Source organism: Perna viridis, chromosome 1 (genome assembly GCF_037379345.1).
Source record: "Perna viridis isolate PV_CMFRI_1.1 ecotype Kerala chromosome 1, ASM3737934v1, whole genome shotgun sequence".
Taxonomy (NCBI): Eukaryota; Metazoa; Mollusca; class Bivalvia; order Mytilida; family Mytilidae; genus Perna; species Perna viridis.
In genome coordinates, this window is record NC_142445.1 from 12,697,517 (window position 1) to 12,718,819 (window position 21,303).

The window sequence follows — 21,303 nt, forward strand, 5'->3', positions numbered from 1 at the left end:
GGATTGACTGGAATAATTGATTTATTTTAATAGTAGACTATAAAATATTTGCTGGAATGTAATAAAGTATTCTGTTTTATTTCTTGGTCGATTGACTTCGCCCACACTTCTGGAAAAAATGAATTGTAACAAACTTCCATATGTAAATCTGTTATTTCGAACCAGCCAGGGAGGCTTACAATGTACCGACATATTAAAATATAAGGATATGACGACTTGTCAAAAAGCTGAATGTCCTAGTCCTATCTAAAATAATACTGTGGTTAAATTCGCACAAACACTGCCTCCTCCAAGCGTCAAGATGGGAGTCCATTTGTCATGAATTTTGGTTTAATTATTGTACATTTATTTATCTACCACAATCCGTGAGGTTTTTTTGTACGACCACAAAAGAAATTCGATCATATAATGGTATCACCTTGTCGGCATCAACGTCGTGGCCGTCGTCGGCGGCGTCCGTTAACTCTAATTTATTTACGAAAACTTGTGTAAAGCATATCAAATCTTTTTGTTTATATTAGGTAATAATATATTTGAAATATTTTATGAATTCTGTATTAATAGAACTGTTTTCAAACATATTTTTCTTTTTGTCATTTTTCCTCGTTTTAATATATAAAACATGAAAAGGAATTTGTATTTAAATAAGTGCTACATAAGATGCCTCTTGTCTTTGTCAGGAGCTGGAATACAGTGGAACAACTTTTACAAACCTCCGACGGTAGATGGTAATTTTTCGATGCTTGCAGTAATACTAATATTAATTTTGGACACTGTGTTATATATGATAGTCGCCTGGTATGTTGATGCCATACGTCCTGGAGACTTCGGTGTTCCACAACCTTTTTATTTTCCTTTCACTGTAAGTATCTAACACAAAAATCTTAGAAAGTAAAAGTTTATTCAAAACTTACCCCAAATGTTGATTTGATTTCAGTTATAGGACACCTTTAATAATTTACGGATATAATCTCTCAGTCACAATTGAAATATATGAGCATAGTGCGTCAAAACCTGTGGATCACATGCCGTATCAAGATTCGACGTACATCACACTTCGGGTCGGTGGCCCTCGTGGTGATTTAGCTGTGTTGGGTACGCGTCACACTTTGGGTCGGTGGCCCTCATGGTGATTTAGCTGTGTAGGGTACGGTCGGTGGCCGTCGTGGTGATTTAGCTGTGTTGGGTACGCGTCACACTCCCGGTCGGTGGCCCTCATGGTGATTTATCTGTGTTGGGTACGTGTCACACTTCCGGTCGGTGGCCCTCGTGGTGATTTAGCTGTGTTGGGTACGCGTTTTATATAGATTTTCACATGACTGAACTTTTCAGTAGATAAAAAAGTTGTAGCTGATAGAACATGTACATATATAACAAAAAAAAAGGAAAGTATGTATACATTTTTCTTTATAGACGGATATTTCAAGTCAAATTATTCACCTTGAGAAATTTCACTATTGATCTCCTTCAATTTGAATATACATGTATATTTAAACTATAAGCTTTGTTTCTTTGTAAAGCCATATTTCCCATAGATATCCTAGGATGTCCTGATGCTTTATTGTCACAGGGACGCCTTTTCTCATAGTTTCTTCTTTCAGTTTTCATTCAAACTACTTGTTTACGTTTGTTTTGTTTTGCTCTTAGTTAAAATGACTTTATCAACTGAATACTTTAGGGGAAAGCATTTACGGTACAGTGTTCCTCAGACGTTATTGAAAAAAACGCGGTATCCGTCATGTTCAGTTCAGGGTTTCCCGCTTAACCTTCTATGTCACCTTAATCAGTTTATACCACAAACTAAAATAGATGCATAAAAATGCTTGTAGAAGTAATTAATAAATGAACAGCCATGAGGCAACACACTACTAATCTATGTACCATCATATGTTTATCGCTTTGCGTAGATTTACACCGGAAAGGCCAGGGTTGATTTCCTTCGATGTCTGGTAGGTTAAGCATGCTGTCCTTGATATACTTGTCGGCACCACTTCACACTCACTCACCGTGGCAACGCTATGTCCAGTTGTTTACAGAAGACACATATCTTGGAGAAAGTGACAGAGATGGGGATAGATTACCTTGTGTTGTCATTCAGAAAGTTAACACTCTTCATCTCTTTTCTTTTTTCAGAAGTCTTACTGGTGTGGTCATAACCCTGTAGAAAACTTTGACGATATAAGACAGGCTATGACGACAAACCCTAAATTCTTTGAACGGGAACCACCAGGTGTTAAGGCAGGAATCAGCATACAAAATCTTAGGAAGGTAGGCAATGTCAAACATGTCTTGTTTTAAAGTTGAAACGACCGAAGCATTCAAGACACAAGGTACCAATATGTAAACTAATGAAATCATGAGGGGTATTTGCTTAATATGAATTCATCATTTTAAGCTTAGAAAGCCAATTATACTGTTTATATTTGTGTATCACTACTTATCAATAAGATCAAAACAAATAAAGAACCACATGTAAACATACAGAGTTGAGTTTTTGTAAGTATATGTAAGGATTATTTTCATATTTTGACCAGGTTATACTATATAACTAACTTAGGGACAGTTTAGGCTTCAAAATGTTACGAGGGAGTAATCAAAGGAACCAAGGTTATAGCGGTAATCAAGGGACAAAGACCAGACATGGAAAACAGACATACACAACAAAGAACATAAAGTAACTAAAATCATACATACAAAGTAACAAAACCAAATGAGCAACTCGGACTCCACTAAAAACTGGGAGCATGGACCAGGTGCACCGGTAGGGTAAGCGTCCTCTGTTTTTCTAGAAACACCCGCCGAGTTGCTCATAAAAAGTCAAGTCCATGGTAGACAAAGGAGGAAAGGAAAACTATGACCCGTTGAATAAATCAGTTTTCATGGTGCAGATGGATACACCATAACGATCCACGAATTCATGATGACGACCATAAATCTTCTGCGTACCTTTCGAAATTCCCTGGCGAAATGTAAAATATATCCTGTCCCATAAAAGCGTCTGAACAGCATTCAGTTTAATATATATCTACATTTGTAGAGTGATCCGCTGTTACTGGAGGAATATACCTGCAACAACAACAGTAGCTTTTATCGTCCTAACTCTTAGTTTATACATGCATGCCCGTGATTTGCTTAGAATTAATTTTGTCCCTTTTTTGTCTACTGAAGTAAATATATGTATATAATTGAGTTGATAACTGGCATATATTTCCAAGGAACACTTTTTATACACATATATGTAGCCCAGATCTGACATTGCATCCTGCACAGGCACTTGTTTCTGTCAAAAAAGGGGAGGGGTTGCCCTTCCACTTTACTGTTGACAGAAACAAGTGAGTGTACTGTGTGACACAAAGCAATCAGATAACTAACTTATAAATAATGTTCACAAGAAGAAAAGAAAAAATGCAAGTCAGTCTGGCTTTACTTTCACTTCATTTTTGGTGGCAGACCTGTGGTTGTGGACGCTTTTCCTGAACATAAGTCTGATTACCATTGATCAGACGTATAAATCAACATTAAATACATACCATTCCCCCGCTTTTGTCTTCAGTTCTTGGTGAAATCATGCCGAGTTACTTGAACAGGTGATGACAGCTGAGCTGACATCGTAGAAAAGCTTCACATTGATCCTGACGAATGACCAAGAGCCGTTGATTGGTCGAAAGTTCTCGATGGGCGGGGCAAGATTATTCCAGTTTTCTTCAAAATACGCTTTCCGATCAGTTTTAAACCGAAAAATAAAAATTGTTTGTCAAATAAGAAGTTAAAATGTATCATATGAACAACGGCATACTGTTTACGCGATACTATTACGATGACATTCGAACGTTTTCTCTCCGAATACGCCACTCCTTACGGTCCCGCCATTCAGACGTCACAAAAGTCAATGTAGAGTTATTTCCCTTAGCAAAAACATCCCTCAAAGTACCTTAACACCCTTGCGTAGTGATGACTTCAATCTTGTAGCAACATAACCCTGTTCCAGAAGCCTATTTGTTAGAGTTCTAGCGCGATATAAAAAGTCTGCGTAGTTTTGGCAAGCTCTGGCATAACGTACGAGTTGTGATATGAACACTCCATACGCAGGTGCTGAAGGCATGTTGCCACAGATGAAAGGAAAGTTTGACAATTTCGAATGAGAAGTCGTCACGTTTGTCGTAAAGTTTGGTAAAAAGAAGTTGGATATATAATTATAACCTAGTAAAAAGACCTAATCGATTCCAGTCCTAATTAAGATTTGATCATTTAATGAAAACGTCTTGTACATTTTATGTAGTTGGGGATCATTCGAGTGGAAAGAAACATAAATTAATGACGTCATAGTACTAAACTAGTTTATAAAAAAACCTATGTTGCCCAAAGAGACCCAATCAATCAGGAGGCTTATTAAGAAACAAATTAAATAATTTGCATATCGATGCAGGTTTACGGAAGTGGTAAAAAGAAGAAAGTAGCCGTAGAAAATACGAATCTAAACATGCTCGAAGGGCAAATCACTGTACTTCTGGGCCACAACGGCGCTGGTAAAACAACGACCATGTCCATGCTGACGGGTATGTAATTAAAAGCTTTATCAACAACAGTCCTGAAACAATATCAATATTAAATCATTGGAAGCTAGGTATCTACTGTTTTGAACATGTCACTTAGTGGTTCCCACCATTTCAATCATGTATATAGATTTCAAAGAAAACCCCTTTGTTGAAAAGAAATCATATATATAAATAGTTGTGTTGGCTTATTTTAATTTGTCACATTTGTACACGTGTGGCTATTGATAGCAAATTAGAATCTTTTTAGGAAACTATTTGTTTGATGCCATAACCCGAAAACCCAGTAAGCATTTGATTTTCATAAATAATTGATGCATGATAAAAGTTAGAATGTAAGATAACTGAATGATATATATTTTTAATTCCTAGTAAGGAATATCACTTATCTGGTTGTACCAAGTAAACATTGACATTTGTTATGTACATGTATTATTATACTAGTAAGTATCATGAGAAATCTGACCAAATCCACGTGATGGCCTAGCCAAGACATTTCGGCGACCTTATGATTTACTCACAATTGATTTATTAAACGTCTTGCTTTTCACGCGTTACAAAACTTTGATAGCACCTGTAGGTTCTTAATTAAAAACTGTATTGTTCAACCAGTTTTTTATACGGAAATATAGTTTATAAATCACGTCCTGTCAAACAAAATCCAGTGGGTTTATGGATTGCCTTTAATGGATTTATGGTAAAGAATACGAATTTCAAATTATCATCTATTTTCACTAGTAGAAATATTCGACCTCTAATTGCATACATACGTGACAATTAAGTCATTTTTTTTTCAAAGTATTGCACTACGTTGAATCTTGCCTATTTAGTACTTGACTTTACTGTACCATATCCAGCCCACTGGAATTGTAGTGTCCGATTATTTCTAATGCTGGTAATTTTTATGGTATTGTCATTCTTTGATATGTTCTGAGCTACCTTACAGTAAAGGCGAGCGTTCTTGTAGTGGATGTATTTCATTTGTCTATATGTTTGTTGTTGAGGATTCCATGGAAAAAATTGGATGCATTATTCAATGAATTTGATGGCGCCTTTGTATGTTGTTACAGTTAATTTTTTACTTTAAATTAAATGGAGATAATTAAGGCCTTATAAAAGTAGTTTAACCCCCACCGCAAAGTGCATGCACCTGTCCACGGTCAGGAGATGACGGTCATTAATGTGTTTTTGTGTTGCTATATAACTTTCTAATTTTGATTTTGATGAATTGTCATCGTTCAGTTACGGTTGATTTTATTACTTTGTCGGAGCCGTTCGGAGCTAACGTAAAGGTATGTTAAGGGCGTCTTTCATTAGAAAAGTCGATCAAACTGATACTTTTAGAATATTTACTCGATACTATTAAAATTTTCCAGTGAATTATGTATCTACTTTTGTCACATCTTTGGATATTTTAGATGTTTAGAAGAATATACCTTTGCATTCATTTTTTGTTTATAGATAGTGAATATTATTATTTTTATTCTGTGTTGTGATATTATACGATTCCTCGCAGATAAAAGTTTGCTAGCCGTCGGAAAGAAGGGAACTGATACAGGATTTTTGTGTGTGGTATGGTTTTTCTATTAATTTTTGAATCGCTACGGACATCTTTTCCCCTTCACACTGTCAAGCGAAGTAAAAATGATCGAGAAAAGATTGGTTGGTGATACTAGGCACTTAGTATAGTTCTTCATCACAGAGTGGGGAATGCGTTTGGTGGTGTTGACATCACAGTACCTGAAATGAAAAGATCACTAAAAAGGGTTAAAAAAGAAAACAAATCTCCAGGCTCCGATAACATTGCAAATAAGATGCTACAACATCTTGGTAATTTGGCACCGAAAGCATTGCTAGATACCTATATTGGAGCTAGGAAAAAGTACAAATCAACCACATTGGCACAATGCAGAAGGAAGCTATTATGATGTCATTACTTAAGAAAGGAAAGAATAAGAACAAATTGAATCTCGACTTGAAAATTTAGTTCTGGGAAAGGCCACTATTAGTTTGTAGTTCAATTACGCAGTATGTTGGAGATTTTTATGTTCATTCATCTATTTGTTCCATGTAAACAGACATCGAATCTGAGTAGTACGCAAACTGGCGCACTGCTACATCATGAATTTGTGTGTGTGTTTTTGTAATGCTCTTCGTAATCAGAATGGTGAATATTAAAATAAATCAAAGAGTTCAATATTTTAACCATTTGAAATGATAAGCTTGTACTTACATACGTTTAAATTCGGTTCATGTACTTTCCTTTTATTCCATTTTTATGCAATTTGACGATTACTTGAGGCGTAAATAAATAAAACTATCGATATAAATTGATTCAGTACATGAGCACTTTGATTATCGTGGTAGTCAATTAACAACAGTTTGAGGAAATGCGATAAACTTTAAAGTGCTGACCTCATGATGGCCTTTACTCAAAGCTCTGTGCGTCATTAGTGGTTGATGGTAAATGAATATGTATACAATAACAAATATTTAATGAAGACATAACTACATGTAGAACGTCCTTGAGGGCATTTAAGGATGTAGACATAAGTTAAGGGACATAACTTATGAAATCGGTGATATGCTTGTATCATATTAAAATTACACCAAAGCCTATTAAGCTTCCATTTGAAACAGACTGAAATCAATCAAAGTTACTTTGATGCTTACATGAGACTGATGTGAAATCCTGAATACAAACGTTTTGTAAGAGTTGTGACCCTTACCTAAGGTCTACCTCCTTAAGACACGTAGTAGAGAGGATACTTTTAGCAGTAATTGTGTGTAAACTTCAGTTTTAAGGAAGAATAATGACAAAACAGATATATACAGAAAAGATTGTTTTATAGAAGAAAATAGAGTGGAAGAGTTCATGATTTTCGCCCGTGGTTTTAAATCTCATTAAAAATGAATCGGGTTTTTCATTTTTCCCCAAGTTAACATTCATTTTTAAAGGACATTCTTTAATATATTATTTAATGTAATATCATTCATATGTTTAAGTGTACAAGGATCCTGAATAAATTTCAGTTAGGTATTTTTTTCCAAAATATCTACACAAAACTGGCATGAAAACAATCGAATATCAGAACGGAAAAATGGGTGCACCCTACATCAATGCGGTTAACTCATATTCACCCTATTTTCCTATATCGCGGTAAATCACTGCTATCTATATAATAATTAATTTTAATTAGATGAGCAATACTTACTCCGGATATGAAAAAGGAATGAAAAGAGCACGATATATATTGTCACATATTAATTATTAATGACGTAGGATAACACAGTATAAGTAAGATATTTGGGAGAATATTATAACATCATGTTCCTATAATTATATGATAAGCGTGTTGTTCAGTTACGACGTGAAATAAATAAACGAGAATGGATATGGTGAATATATCAAAGAGATAACAACACCATTAGGATGAAAATAGAGTCAGCTACAGGCCGCCAATGAGTCTTCAAAGAATAAAATGTCTATAAAATAAGCTTTGATATAGAAGGTTATACCATGATTATTAGCTGGTGTAGTCTTATCAAACACCTGTGAAAAATGTTAAGAAATATTCAGGAATGTAAACTACGACGCAATGATGAATTCTCTTGGCCATTACCCATAACATTATAATTGAATGGACGATTTGAAAGTTTTGAATTGACTCTTCCAAATTATTTTACTAATTTGTGCCTTTTTTGTATGTTTTTTGTCATGCCATATATTCTTGTTCTTTAGAATTCAGGTATAATGTTAATATGATAATATCAATGATGCATTTTTGGCTAGGTTGCATTCGTGCTTATAGAATGGTGAATGACCGGCGGGCGCGCGGAGAAAATATTCTCGTAACATTTTTTTAGCAACCTTAATTCACGGCTACTACATATTTGGTTAGCAACTTCAGTATGGATTCCACATCGTGGGATGCGATTTCAGTTCTTATTAAAGAACTGAAATCGCATCCTACGATACTCTACTTCCTGTTTTTTTTGGTTTATTTTTCAACATTTCAGGACAATTGCGAAACTTTCGTAACATTTTTCTTAGCTACTAGTATGGGGACTCATATCGTGTGATGCGATTTCAGGTCTGTCGCACTTCTGCTTTCTGTTCATCGACTTGGTGTATATTACGGCAACCAGGTTATTTCTGTCTTTGACCAATTTTATAATGTAGTCAACCAAAGTATCCCTTCCATATCCTTCATCTATATAGATGACGTATTATCGTTGAACAATCCTAGTTTCGGGGATTTGATACATCGCATCTACCCGAAAGAAATTTAGATAAAGGATACTACAGACACTGTGAAGTCAGCCTCATTTCTTGACCTACACTTAGAGATCGATGGTAAAGGAAAACTACTGACCAAAATTTACGACAATTGTGATGCATTTTCATTCAGAATTGTCCACTTTCCTTTCATCTGTGGCAACATCCCTTCAGCACCTGCGTACGGAGTTTTCATATCACAACTCATACTGTATGCCAGGGCTTGCCGTAACTACGTAGACTTTTTGTATCGCTCTTAACTTGTTATAATTAAGCTTCTGCAAAAATGTTATGTTGCTACAAGATTGAAGTCATCACTACAGAAGTTTTATGGTCGTCATCATGAACTCGTGGATCGTTACGGTTTATCCATCTGCACCATGGGAACTGATTTATTCGACGGGTCATAGTTTTCCTTTACTCTTTCGTCTATCCTGGACTTGACTTTTGATGAGGACTCGGCGGGTGTTTCTAATAAAAGCAGAGGACGCTCACCCTACCGGTGTACCTGGTCCATGCTCCCATTTTTTAGTGTAGTCCGAGTTGCTCATTTACTTTTGTTACTTTGAATGTATTATTTTGGTTACTTTATGTTCTTTGTTGTGTTTTGTGTTTTTTCAATGTCTGATTTTTGTCCCTGGATTGCATTCTTTTAACTTCCACTAGAATATTGGTTCCCTTGATTACTCTTCCATAATCCTAGCGCAGTTTTGTTTTCGTTCACATTCATATACTGTATGAAATGGGGATGATATACCACTTCAGTTTTAACAGAAGGAGTGTTATGGTATCTGAGATGTATTTGTCGAATTTTAGATCAATTAAGCAAAGATTTACACATGTTTTATAGCATTTAAATACTTGCCAGTCTCGCATCTTTGGTTTCAGATGAGGTATACTTACTTGGTTAAAAAGACAAAATAAAAAGACGGCATTATGTTTATATTTTCTGCTCTTTAGGTTTTATCCCACCAACACGAGGAACTGCCAAGATTAATTCCTTTGATATACGGAACGACATTTTGAATGTACGAAAGAGCCTCGGCTTGTGTCCTCAGCACAATATCCTATTTGATACATTGACTGTGAAGGAACATCTAGAATTTTATGCAAAAGTAAGAAATTTGATAGTGAAATAGATCAAAATGATATGGAAGCCTTATGGACATCGTGTGTAGTCTATGAGAATTGCGCTCAACTCTGAAGACCGAGCCATGCCCCTTATTAATGCATCTGGTTTAATGACACTTGAATATTGTCGGCGAACTTCGAATGTAGTTTTTCCCTTATCTTCTTTCCATCCTAAATGTCAGTCCGTTCCTATGCAAAGAATATATTATCGGCCTTGTTTATAATGACTTATTTTCCGTCATTTAGTAAAATAATTAGGTTCTACATCAAATATGTCCATTTACATCTGGCTTTACTTAATGAGTAATCAAGGGAACCAAGGTTATAGCGGTAATCAAAAGAATGTAATCCAGGGACAGACCAGACATGGAAAACAGACATACACAACAAAGAACATAAAGTAACATTCCAAATACGTTGTCATTGTAACAAGAAAAACATATTATTGTAGTTGAAGGGTTGTCCAAAGACAGAGATATCAAAAGAAGTTAAGGAAATGATAGAAGTCATTGGATTAGTGCCGAAAACTGACAGCAAGTCAATGACTTTATCTGGTGGAATGAAACGGAAGCTGTCCGTAGGAATAGCATTAATAGCCGGATCAAAGGTATTTACTATCTATGTATAGACTCCATAAAGTTAGCGTACGAAAAATGTATCTACATTAGTACATTCATATAATTAGGGAATAGGCTATATTGCCAAGACAAGTATAACTGTATGCCTGTATTTCGTTAAAAATAACTAAGCAAACACACACATTTCTTCTTTTTGTAATTGTTAAGCATTATCAACTAAAAATGCAAATGACTAAAAAGATGGTGAATAACTAAAATATTATCACGAGTGCCTAGATTTAACGTAGGGAATTTCTTCCATGCACGAGTAAATTCCTCGTGCGTTCTTGGCACGAGTGATCATATTTTGGTTAATTATGATAGCAAATTGATTATCAAATTTATTATATAGATTTTCTTCACAATTTATCGATATTTTCAACATGAATTTTAAAAATTCTGTGATTGGTGGATTGATATCAAAGTTGTGGCGTTTTGAAGGGAGATAGTGCGAGAGTGAATTCACACTGTGAATTATCGAAATTCATTACACTAGGAACATTCGATAACCCACTACTATCTGTATAATAAATTGTTTTAAATGTCCGTAAATGTTTAATTCAGATTGTCATGCTCGACGAACCGACTTCCGGCATGGATCCAGCAGCTAGACGACAAACATGGGATGTATTACAAAAGTTTCGTAAGGACAGAACATTGGTACTGTCCACACATTTCATGGACGAAGCCGATTTACTTGGTGATAGAATCGCTATTATGGCAGATGGGGTTGTCAAATGTTGCGGAACTTCTCACTTTTTGAAGAAAACATATGGTACTTATTTTTATTTTTTATTTAAACAATTTTCATTTTGTTAAATTTAGGAGATGGATCACTTCTATTTTTCAAAGATTAAAATATATGTTAATTAAAATTAATTTACTTCGATGCTGTTTTGAGTCGAAATTCTAATTGTAGCGAGTAAACATGTGTTTTTACCTTAATTTAAGTGTTGAGATCATAGGCGGGTCCATTGTGGGACCCCCTTATAAATTGTTTTAAACTGTTATATTTTTTGTAATGATTGTAAATAATACTCAGGAAGCAAGACAGTCCAGTAGACAATCAAGCAATTTGATATTTAGCAATTTTGTATTAGCACATATTTTCACCTTTCTTTTAATGAGAAATTGGATGCCCCAGGTCTGCACTCACTAAAGACCTGTCACAGCAGAAGATAATTTACATGATTTTAAAAATCACTGTAGGATAAGAGGAAAGATATTTTTACATCATAAAGAAACTAAGTACTTTCAATATCATTGGGCAATTTCAGGTGCTGGATACCATTTAGTCATGGTGAAAAGTCAATCCTGTAATGTCAGCAATGTAACACAGCTCATCCAATCCCACATCCCTACAGCCACATTAGAAAGTGACATTAGTGCAGAGTTGTCGTATTTGCTTCCTTTTGACCAATCTAACAAATTCGAACAATTGTTTAGGGATGTGGAAGCAAAGCGGAGTCAACTTGGTCTAAATAGCTTTGGCACAACAGCTACTACAATGGAAGAGGTTTTCTTGAAGTATGTAATATGTAGTAAAATATATTGACTTTCTTAATTAAAAATACATAAAAAAAACCTCTTTAAGCTTACTGCAATACTTCTTGTGTTAATAAGTTAATAAAGGAAAAATGCCCCCCCCCTACATCTTAAAAAAAGAAAATGGCAAGAATGGTATAAAAAGGTCGAGAGATTTACTTGAAACTTGCAGTGAAAATAAATTTCATCGGACTAAAGACCATACGGAGTCTAAATTTTCTTATTTGTTACGGTTTTTGAAATAAAGGCAAAAACTGTTGACAGACGACCCCTAGGTCTATTTTTTCGACAGATAAAAAAATCCACACTATAGTTGTAGAGAGAATAGCCTAAAGAATATTTGTTTAAATTGGTCCAGTAGTGGCAGAGGAGAAGATATTTGAGAAATTAGGAACAAGGACGACTGAGGGTAAGTAATATCAATAGCTCATCCTTCGGGCCGGATGAGTTAATAAAGTGGTCGATTTTTTATATTTTCCTTTATAAAAGGTAGAAAGAGAAGTATACGATTGTTGGTATCATCTTTTACTTTCTTGACTTGTAGGGTCGGTGCTTCGAAAACAGACGACGAAGAAAATGACAATGGCTATGATAATTTGGTGTTCCAAAATCAAGCTTTCCAGAATGATGAGAAAAAGTCTGAATCAGAAGGTCAAGTTGTTTGTGCAGAGACCAATGGACTTCCACACTCCAAGATAAACGGTGGAAAAGCTTCAGGTTCAAAAGAAGCCGCAAACAATGGCAAGGGGGTGGTAGGAGACGGGATGTTTAATGGTAATTATATTTTAAGTTGTTGTGATCTGGAAAAGCGGTTTCGGAAATATACATCAGTGAAAGTTCAAAGTCAAAAGTTAATTGTGCTGTAAGAGTTATGTAGTAGTAGTAGAAATAACATACAATCATAAAAGAAGTTAAGAAACCCCAAATAAAATAAGAATTTGTTGTCGGTAATCATCGTCGGAAATCATGCAGCGTAATCAACCGTGGGGTTCCGAGGATGGTTAGTAGTATAAATTCCTAATAATGGTAAGACCTTTCTAATTAAATAAATCTAGAATTTTTAATCAATTTTAAAGTTTAAATAAAAAAATGAAAATTTGACAAACATAAATAAAATCATTGAATGTATTAAATTTAAAAATGACAGAGAAGAACTAGACGCAAGGTAACCACAAACATTTTAGGGCCACGAACCTTTTACTAAGAGGCTAAAGAAGACTCTGGAATTTACTCTAATGACCAATAGAACCAAGATGGCCTTGGTCCGTAACATTTAATTGATTAATCTGTATAAAGGTAATCCGTTGAAATTAGGTCTAATACCAGTTTTGGAAATAGTGGACTGTCATATTTATATTTTTGTGCAGATCTGCCTTAGAACCAGAAGTACCTTATGATTAGATTCACGCTTTTCTTATTTCCAAATATTTTTAATTGAAAATCCTTCAGTATGCCTTATAGAAACTATATTCGAAAACAAAAGTTGCTCACTGGAGATATTAACGCTTAAAATTTGGTAATGTTCTACTACAGCAAAAGTACCCGAAAAATCTTGATAAATAGCAGATCCGAGAAAAGTTGTTTTTAGGACCTTACAAATGTATTCAAACAGTTTTTTTTATCTTCAGATATGACGAGGACCCTCTGCCTGGTTCTGAGGCAGAACCCTATATAAGTGGTATGTCTTAATAAACTTGTAAAAAGCGATATTAAAAGTTATTCATTTATATCAAAGTGTTTCCACTTTACATTTTCAGCATTCAATGAAAATATAAGGAAGAATTCTGGATTTGCTCTAACTGTTCAACAGTTTTATGGTATGTTCATTAAAAAAGTTCTTCAAACATGGCGGAACCGGGTTGTAACAGCAGTACAACTTATAATGCCCGTTCTTTTCACAATATTTGGTTTGTTAGCCGAGGAAGCCGCCCCTGGAACAGCAGCCGATCCGGCCTTAACACTTAATTTAGGACCATTTGATTCTGGACAAGTAGCTATCGTATCTGATACAGGATCGGGTGCCCCACAATCCAATATTTTGACACGATATAATACCTTTGTAAGTGGACAAGGTGCCTCTCCGTTAGATGCATCAAGTTCCACAAATATCAGTAAATACATCATGGACAAGGCAGATTCTGTAGGAATTTCCACTTACAATGCAAAGTATATGATCGGCACTTATTTAGAATCAACAAAATGGACTGCGTATTTCAACGGACAGCCGTTTCATACACCAGCAATAGCTCTTGGATACCTGATGAATGCTATCTTAAGGTATGCTATGAACAGTGATAGTTACTCAATAACGACCACAAACGCTCCGTTTAAGCTTTCCCTTGATGAGGATCAAAATTCTAATTTCTTTACATATTCTGGAACGGCGTTTACTTTAGCATTTCAAATCATGTTTGGTATGGCGTTTCTGACGGCAACCTTCGTTATATTTTTGATCAAAGAACGGTCTTCCGGTGCCAAACATTTGCAGAATGTCAGTGGAGTGAGTTCAATTGCGTTCTGGGCATCGAACTTTTTGTGGGATTTGATTAACTATTTGATCCCAGTACTTCTTATTTTGGTCGTTTTTGCTGCATTCCAGACGGAGGCGTATGTGACTGATGGTCATCTTGGTATTCTGTTCCTGATATTTTTACTCTATGCTTGGAGTTTTCTACCAATGACCTACATTATTAGTTTCTTCTTTAGTACTGCTCCATCGGGAATGGTTTTCATGACAATGACGAATATCATAGTAGGTAAGATATGACTGTTTACATGTTGCTTATATTGATAATTAAATATTGATGTTAATTCGAGGCTTGATCTCAAACCTTGGCTACTTGGCTAAAAAAATAACGAAATTCACTGCATGTATAAATATCAAAGTATATTAGTTATGAATCATCGGTATACCATCTATAACAAAAAGGCCACAATTTATACATGTACTTTCTGAAAAATATGCATTTTAGTGGTAACTTGACATAAGGCTTTATTGAAAGGCTATTAATTAATGCCAGTTCAACACTAAGCTTTAAATCTGATGACTAGGCATTAGCTTAACTACTAGGATTTTTGCTTAGACCAGAACAATAGTCTTGTCCGTTTCCAGCAATAAAATATAATGCAGGTAGGCTATTTTATTTTTCCAAAAAACATTTAACATTGAGTTTAGACTTTAACGGTGGTTTAAATAAAATAGCACTGAAATGTTGGGGTTAGGTAGGGTAACAGGAAACGGACAACTTTTTTGCCCTAAAGCCTAACCGATAACATATAAAACGCTTTTCATAACATTGACGCTACAAAACATTAAAAGGTACGGTACCGTTTACTATGCTATTTTAAATCATTTTATTTTCTTTTAATATAACAGTAGAATCAAATGACGTAATAAATGAAAGTGAATATAAATTATAAGCTCCCAAGTGACCATCTATGATTATTTAAACAGTCAGTAGATTTGTTGAAGGGTGAGGCGTTAGCCGAATTCCCCCAACAGATCTATTGGCTGTCTAAATAATCAAAGACGGTTACCGGAGCTTATAACATTTTTGTACGATTTTGCTTATTTACATTATGGGGAAATCTTTGTATCGAACTATATTTCTTCGAAGTTATTTTGAGAATTGAAAATCATTCAATGGTTACTGGGCGTCCAGGTCAAATGTATACGCTTGCCGGAGGCGTGATTGAACTATTCAGGTCAAATTGTTTAAAACGTGCGTCGTTTCATTGATAGAGCCATATCAGTCTCAGCGTCATTCTGCAACTACTGTTATCATAGGTGGATCGATTTTCCTTTTATGGTCGTTTGTCTATTTCATTCAAATCTTTTCATCAATGGCGGATGGATTTTCCTTAATTTGCATATTGCTGCTTCGGTTATTAGGACAAAAGATTGTATCCAGTCACGATTGTCAACACAACGCATAATCGTCCAAATAGTGTTTTATCGACAATTCACGTTGTTTGAAACGAAAGTTATATAAGGTGATTCCCGTATATACGTAACCATAACATCACACATACTGTTGTGAACATAAGCAAATACATAATGGCATTCTTTATCTTACTTAAGGACTCGCTACGTTAATCACAGTTTTTGTCCTGAAAATACCTTCGCTGAATACTTACAACATTGGTGAATCGTTGGATGTAGTATTTGCTGTTCTTTTCCCAAACTATTGCATGGGAACATCTCTTATGTCCATATATGTGAACTGGGGATACACCAAAGCATGCACTGAAAGTGGAAACCCACCTACTTGCCAATCTAGTAAGTAATCGTTTTTAATGTATTGAAAATTTGCTCAATATATGAACATGTGTATCGTTGATCTGTCAGTCAAGCATGCTTACTGAAATATAATAGAAAGATATAGCTATAAAATTACCATGGTTCCAAGTATTTATTACTTTATCACCTTTCATTGGTTGTTTTTATAACTGAATAGGATGGTGCTATGATACGATCGAGAAAAAAAAAATCACAGGCGTTATTACCAATTTGCTCTAAATTAAGAAATGCAATACATACAAACATTTTCATGCCTGTTTACCACAAATATCACAGCAGGGAGTGTTTACCATTTATATTTTGCTTACGTTAATTCTCATTTAAATATCCCAGTAAAATAAGAAAACAGTAATACACCAATATATAGATAAATATTCTACATCAGTAAAACAAAATTGAACTACTTTTGACAGGTTGTAACCCAAATGATGAATTTTGTTTTCCGAATTCATCTAACTACCTTGACTTAAAGTACCCCGGGGTGGGTCTTTATGTCATTTTCCTCTGCGTGCAAGGACTTGTTTACTTCATAATTCTGTTCATGATTGAACATGACGTATTTGGAAGATGGAGGTACAAAATGTGTAATAATTCCTCGTCAGTATCTGATGTTTCTCTTATTGATGAGGCTGATATGGAAGGACGACAAGTTGACAGCGATGTTTTAGACGAAAAGCACAGAATTGAGTCTAACTCGGTCACCCATTTAATGGAAAGTGATTCTGTCATTGTAAAAAATCTCACAAAACACTATGGGAGTTTCCGTGCTGTTGATGGCATCAGTTTTGGTATTGCTCCGAATGAGTGTTTTGGTCTGCTAGGACAAAATGGCGCTGGAAAAACCACAACCTTTAAGATGTTGACTGGGGACGTTCCTGTGTCGAAAGGAAATGCATTTTTAAATAAATACGACATAAAACAACACATGAAGCAGGTTCAACAGAATCTAGGGTACTGCCCACAGTTTGATGCCCTTATTGACCAAATGACGGGAAGGGAAACATTATATATGTATGCAAGACTGAGAGGAGTTCAAGAGAATCAGATTCAGGGCGTTGTCAATGACCTTATGGATGTTATGATGCTGAAAAAATATGCTGATCGACAGTGTGGTACATACAGGTAGGCTCAATATATCAGATAAGTATTGCATCTAACAGGGGCAATATCTAGCTTTTCAAAAATACTTTAAGAAGTCATGACGTAATCAGTCAAAATATGGTAAAATTTTATTGATATCATACAAAATGCTAATTTCGAATTAGCCCTAATGAAAAAAAGTCACACCAGTTACCCAACAAGAGACATGTCAGCATTTCATATTATATTTTCCATAGAAAAAAGGACTTAAACAGGCAGTAAAGAATCTCACATGTAAACAGTATGTCTAAGTATGTAGCTTATTGAGTTTACAAGAAATGGGAGAATAGAGTCCTGACATGGGAACTTTATTAGTCGTGTCTATAAAAGTATAAGATTTTATCGTCATTGGCTCTAATTGTTTTGATAAATCTGTTTGAACGAGGAAAAATCAAACAAAAACAAATAAAAGTTTACTGTGAACAAACTATTTTAAACCTAAAAAGTGTAGTTAAATGTACCTACTTTCATTTCACAGCGGTGGTAACAAACGAAAATTGAGCACAGCTATGGCACTGATCGGCGACCCACCATTTATCTTGTTAGATGAACCTACTTCTGGTATGGATCCAGGAGCCCGACGACAACTATGGAATGTCTTATCTCAAGTTAGGGCTAGCGGCAGGACACTCATTCTCACTTCGCACAGGTAGATTTGATTTCATTGCATTGTCATGGTCCTATCATCTGTAAAGTATCCATCAATGTTGTGTTGAAATGATTAGCTTTTTATTGAAAATACATTATTTGCGCATACAAACAGAGACACTTTATGAGGTTTTGTTTCGGTACTTATCTTGCTTGATGTAATTTGAAATCGTGAATTTATGATGTATAAAAAGAGACCATTACAGCAAACTACTACATTGTTCTTGTCCTCAAAAGACCGATTAGGCCTGTAACAATACGATATAACTGGAAGACAAAATGCTCTTATATCATTTAAAGCTAATGTAACACTTAAACACTTTATTTTATAGCATGGAAGAATGTGACGCTCTATGTACTAAAATAGTGATCATGGTAAATGGCCAGTTTGTCTGCTGTGGTAGTCCTCAGCACCTGAAGAATAAGTTTGGTCATGGCTACACACTTATCTGTCAAATGGGAATGGATAATAATGGATTCCACGCAGAGACCAGGAAGTTAAAAGAGTTTGTCACGTCAACGTTTCCGAATAGTGAGATATTTGACGATCACCATGGTTATTGTCATTTTCAGATTCCTGACGCAGATATACCTTTAGCAGACGTGTTTAGTGCTATGGAGAAGGCTAAGATAGACTTCGAAATCGAGGACTATGCGGTTCATCAGACTACACTAGAACAAGTGTTCTTGACATTTACTCAGAAACAGAAACCTCCCAAAGAGAAAAAGAAAAAGGGCACGTGCAGAGCTTTATGTTGTTGTTGTCTTTGTTGTTAGTTGTTTTTTGATATTTTATTGAAGTTTTGATATTTGTGCTAAGACTTGATCTTTGTGCTGATGAGTCATGTCATATTAATTCCGATCTAAAGAGATGAAAAAGAAAAGTTTAATTTGTTACATTAATATATAGGTACGACCAGGCTATAACATTAAATTTCTGTTTTTATCTTTAACTGTCAAGGTTAAGATCCCAAAAGCTGTTAAAACAATTATTCCTAACAGGCATGTAAAGTATCTACATAAACTGGTGATGTTACATATATACAAAAAACAACAAATCCACATGATATCGTTGTAAAGAAACTGCGTTTAGCATATCAATTACCTTATAACTTGATGATCTATGTATATGCCTTTAGAATTGATGACGGTTTCTACTGTGATGATTAATTCTATGTGTGAGAGAATTAACTTGTACATTGTGCGTGGGTCAGTATATATGAAATCATTATGTTCATTTTATCAGATTTTTTTTGTGTTTAATTCAGTCCTTGACTATAAACTATCTCAGTTTTCAGGGCTATAAATTATTTATTTCAGTCTTCAGGGCTATAAACTCCCCATTTCAGCTGGACAATCCTTTTAACATATATCTATATACTTTATATTTTTCTATGTATTTATTCCTGAATCTCATGTTGTTGTTGTTTTTTTTTTTTTTTTTTTTATAGTTTTCCATATACATATTTTGATAAAACCAATATTGATATAATATATTGCATTATAGCAATACTCTTTCCTAAGAAAAACAAGATTTCTTTTACATTTTTTCATTACGGTTGTTGACTTTGTTTTCACTATATACTGTGTTTTTTTATTCATGAACTAAACGGACATAACACTTAAGTGGTTACATTTTTATTCCAACTTTAACACATCTTAGCAATATCACATACTACTCATAGTCCCCTCACCTGTGCCTCGATAACAATGAACAATTTATATTAGTAGGGGAAATCAAGTTAAAACGTACGAGATATTTGTGAAATTATAAGTCGAAGTCGAAACGCATGTTCAACAAGGAAAACTGGAGAAATTGAAACAAAAGGAGATAAATACTGTGATAAGCACAATGAAACTATTTTAAAGTCTATCGCCAACATTAACATCGAAAAGATTTAAAACACTAGATGAACATTGTTTTTGTATTTTTTACACTAAGAAATAAGTGTTGATGTTTGACTTGGTTCATAGTATTTACTTTTAACACTTTTGTTAGTATATTTCATTTGTTTGTGTGTGTGTGTGTGAACTCATGATGTTTTTTTTTACCTTTTTGATTTTGTGAATTGTAAAAATGTGGATTTTTATGAAGTTATTAAAATATTTATTGTTTTATGTTTAATTTTTTTTTCAATAATTACTTTACGGAAAATTTCAAAATCGGAAAAAATGTTAAATTTAAAAAAAGGAGAAAAGATGATCACGTTCTTAACATTTAAAGGGAAAGCGAGCTTACGTGGGGTGAACTTACAGAAAACTTGAAAGAATATTTTATACAATTGGCAGAAGTATAATGATTTAATTGACAAATAAATGTTTCCTACAAGAATTAGACGATGAACAGAAGAAGCAAATTCTTTTTCCCCTCCAGCTTCATAAACCCATTATGTTGCCTATTAGTGGCATTGTTTCGTGTGAACGTTTTATTTTTGTTTTCCCTTAGTGGGCTGAAATTTATGTTACAACTCAATCCAAACCGTTTGTAATTGTTTTCAAGTCTCCTTTAACACGTGTTGAGTTGTAATTTTTGGGAAACTGTTTAAAATTATTACTCTTATCATTGCTGGTATTAAAAAACCTACCTATTTTTACTGTAAATTTAATTATTTTGTTGTCATTTTCAACATGAAAATACTTTTCACACACAAGATTTATTTTTAAAAATCAAACATAACATAATAAAATAGTTTAGAAGGCATGTTTATATACATTATATAGCAAGTAAACAAAAATCAGTTAGACTACAAGCAAATACATATAAAACACTGTGAATTTCTTAAATTAATATCTGTAATGTAATTTTTAATCTGAATGCAACTTAAAAAATGAAATAAAGAAAAATAATGGTCACGTGCAGTAAATCGAAGTAGTAAGTGTTCTTTCCATTCCTTGAAATGATAAAAAGGTAATGACATATTTGTTTGATAGATTCTTAAAGATTCACATACTTATACTGCACGTTTTTTGTCAATTGGATAAAGAACGGATATGGTGAAACGTAACAAATGCGCCAGCATGTAACTAAAATCCAAAAATCCAAAAAAGTAATTCTAGCAATAGTCAGCATAGGACCATTAACAACTAAGT

At 34.4% G+C, this 21,303-nt stretch overlaps 1 protein-coding gene across 3 annotated transcripts in view; it reads left to right on the forward strand.

The window, feature by feature from the left end:
- The window catches only part of LOC148627299 (phospholipid-transporting ATPase ABCA3-like), a 33,499-nt gene extending 13,168 nt beyond the window's left edge, over window positions 1–20,331 (forward strand). For all 3 annotated transcript variants that reach the window (XM_088571195.1, XM_088571192.1, XM_088571199.1), the window contains 13 exons: window positions 681–862; window positions 2,134–2,268; window positions 4,427–4,556; window positions 9,793–9,947; window positions 10,415–10,570; window positions 11,145–11,355; window positions 11,858–12,107; window positions 12,670–12,899; window positions 13,883–14,881; window positions 16,207–16,404; window positions 16,839–17,547; window positions 18,044–18,214; window positions 18,546–20,331. In XM_088571195.1, coding sequence (XP_088427321.1) covers window positions 681–862; window positions 2,134–2,268; window positions 4,427–4,556; window positions 9,793–9,947; window positions 10,415–10,570; window positions 11,145–11,355; window positions 11,858–12,107; window positions 12,670–12,899; window positions 13,883–14,881; window positions 16,207–16,404; window positions 16,839–17,547; window positions 18,044–18,214; window positions 18,546–18,990 — 3,971 coding nt within the window. In that variant the 3' untranslated portion in view covers window positions 18,991–20,331. The remainder of the gene's footprint in view (window positions 1–680; window positions 863–2,133; window positions 2,269–4,426; window positions 4,557–9,792; window positions 9,948–10,414; window positions 10,571–11,144; window positions 11,356–11,857; window positions 12,108–12,669; window positions 12,900–13,882; window positions 14,882–16,206; window positions 16,405–16,838; window positions 17,548–18,043; window positions 18,215–18,545) is intronic.
- Window positions 20,332–21,303: the final 972 nt, after the last annotated feature.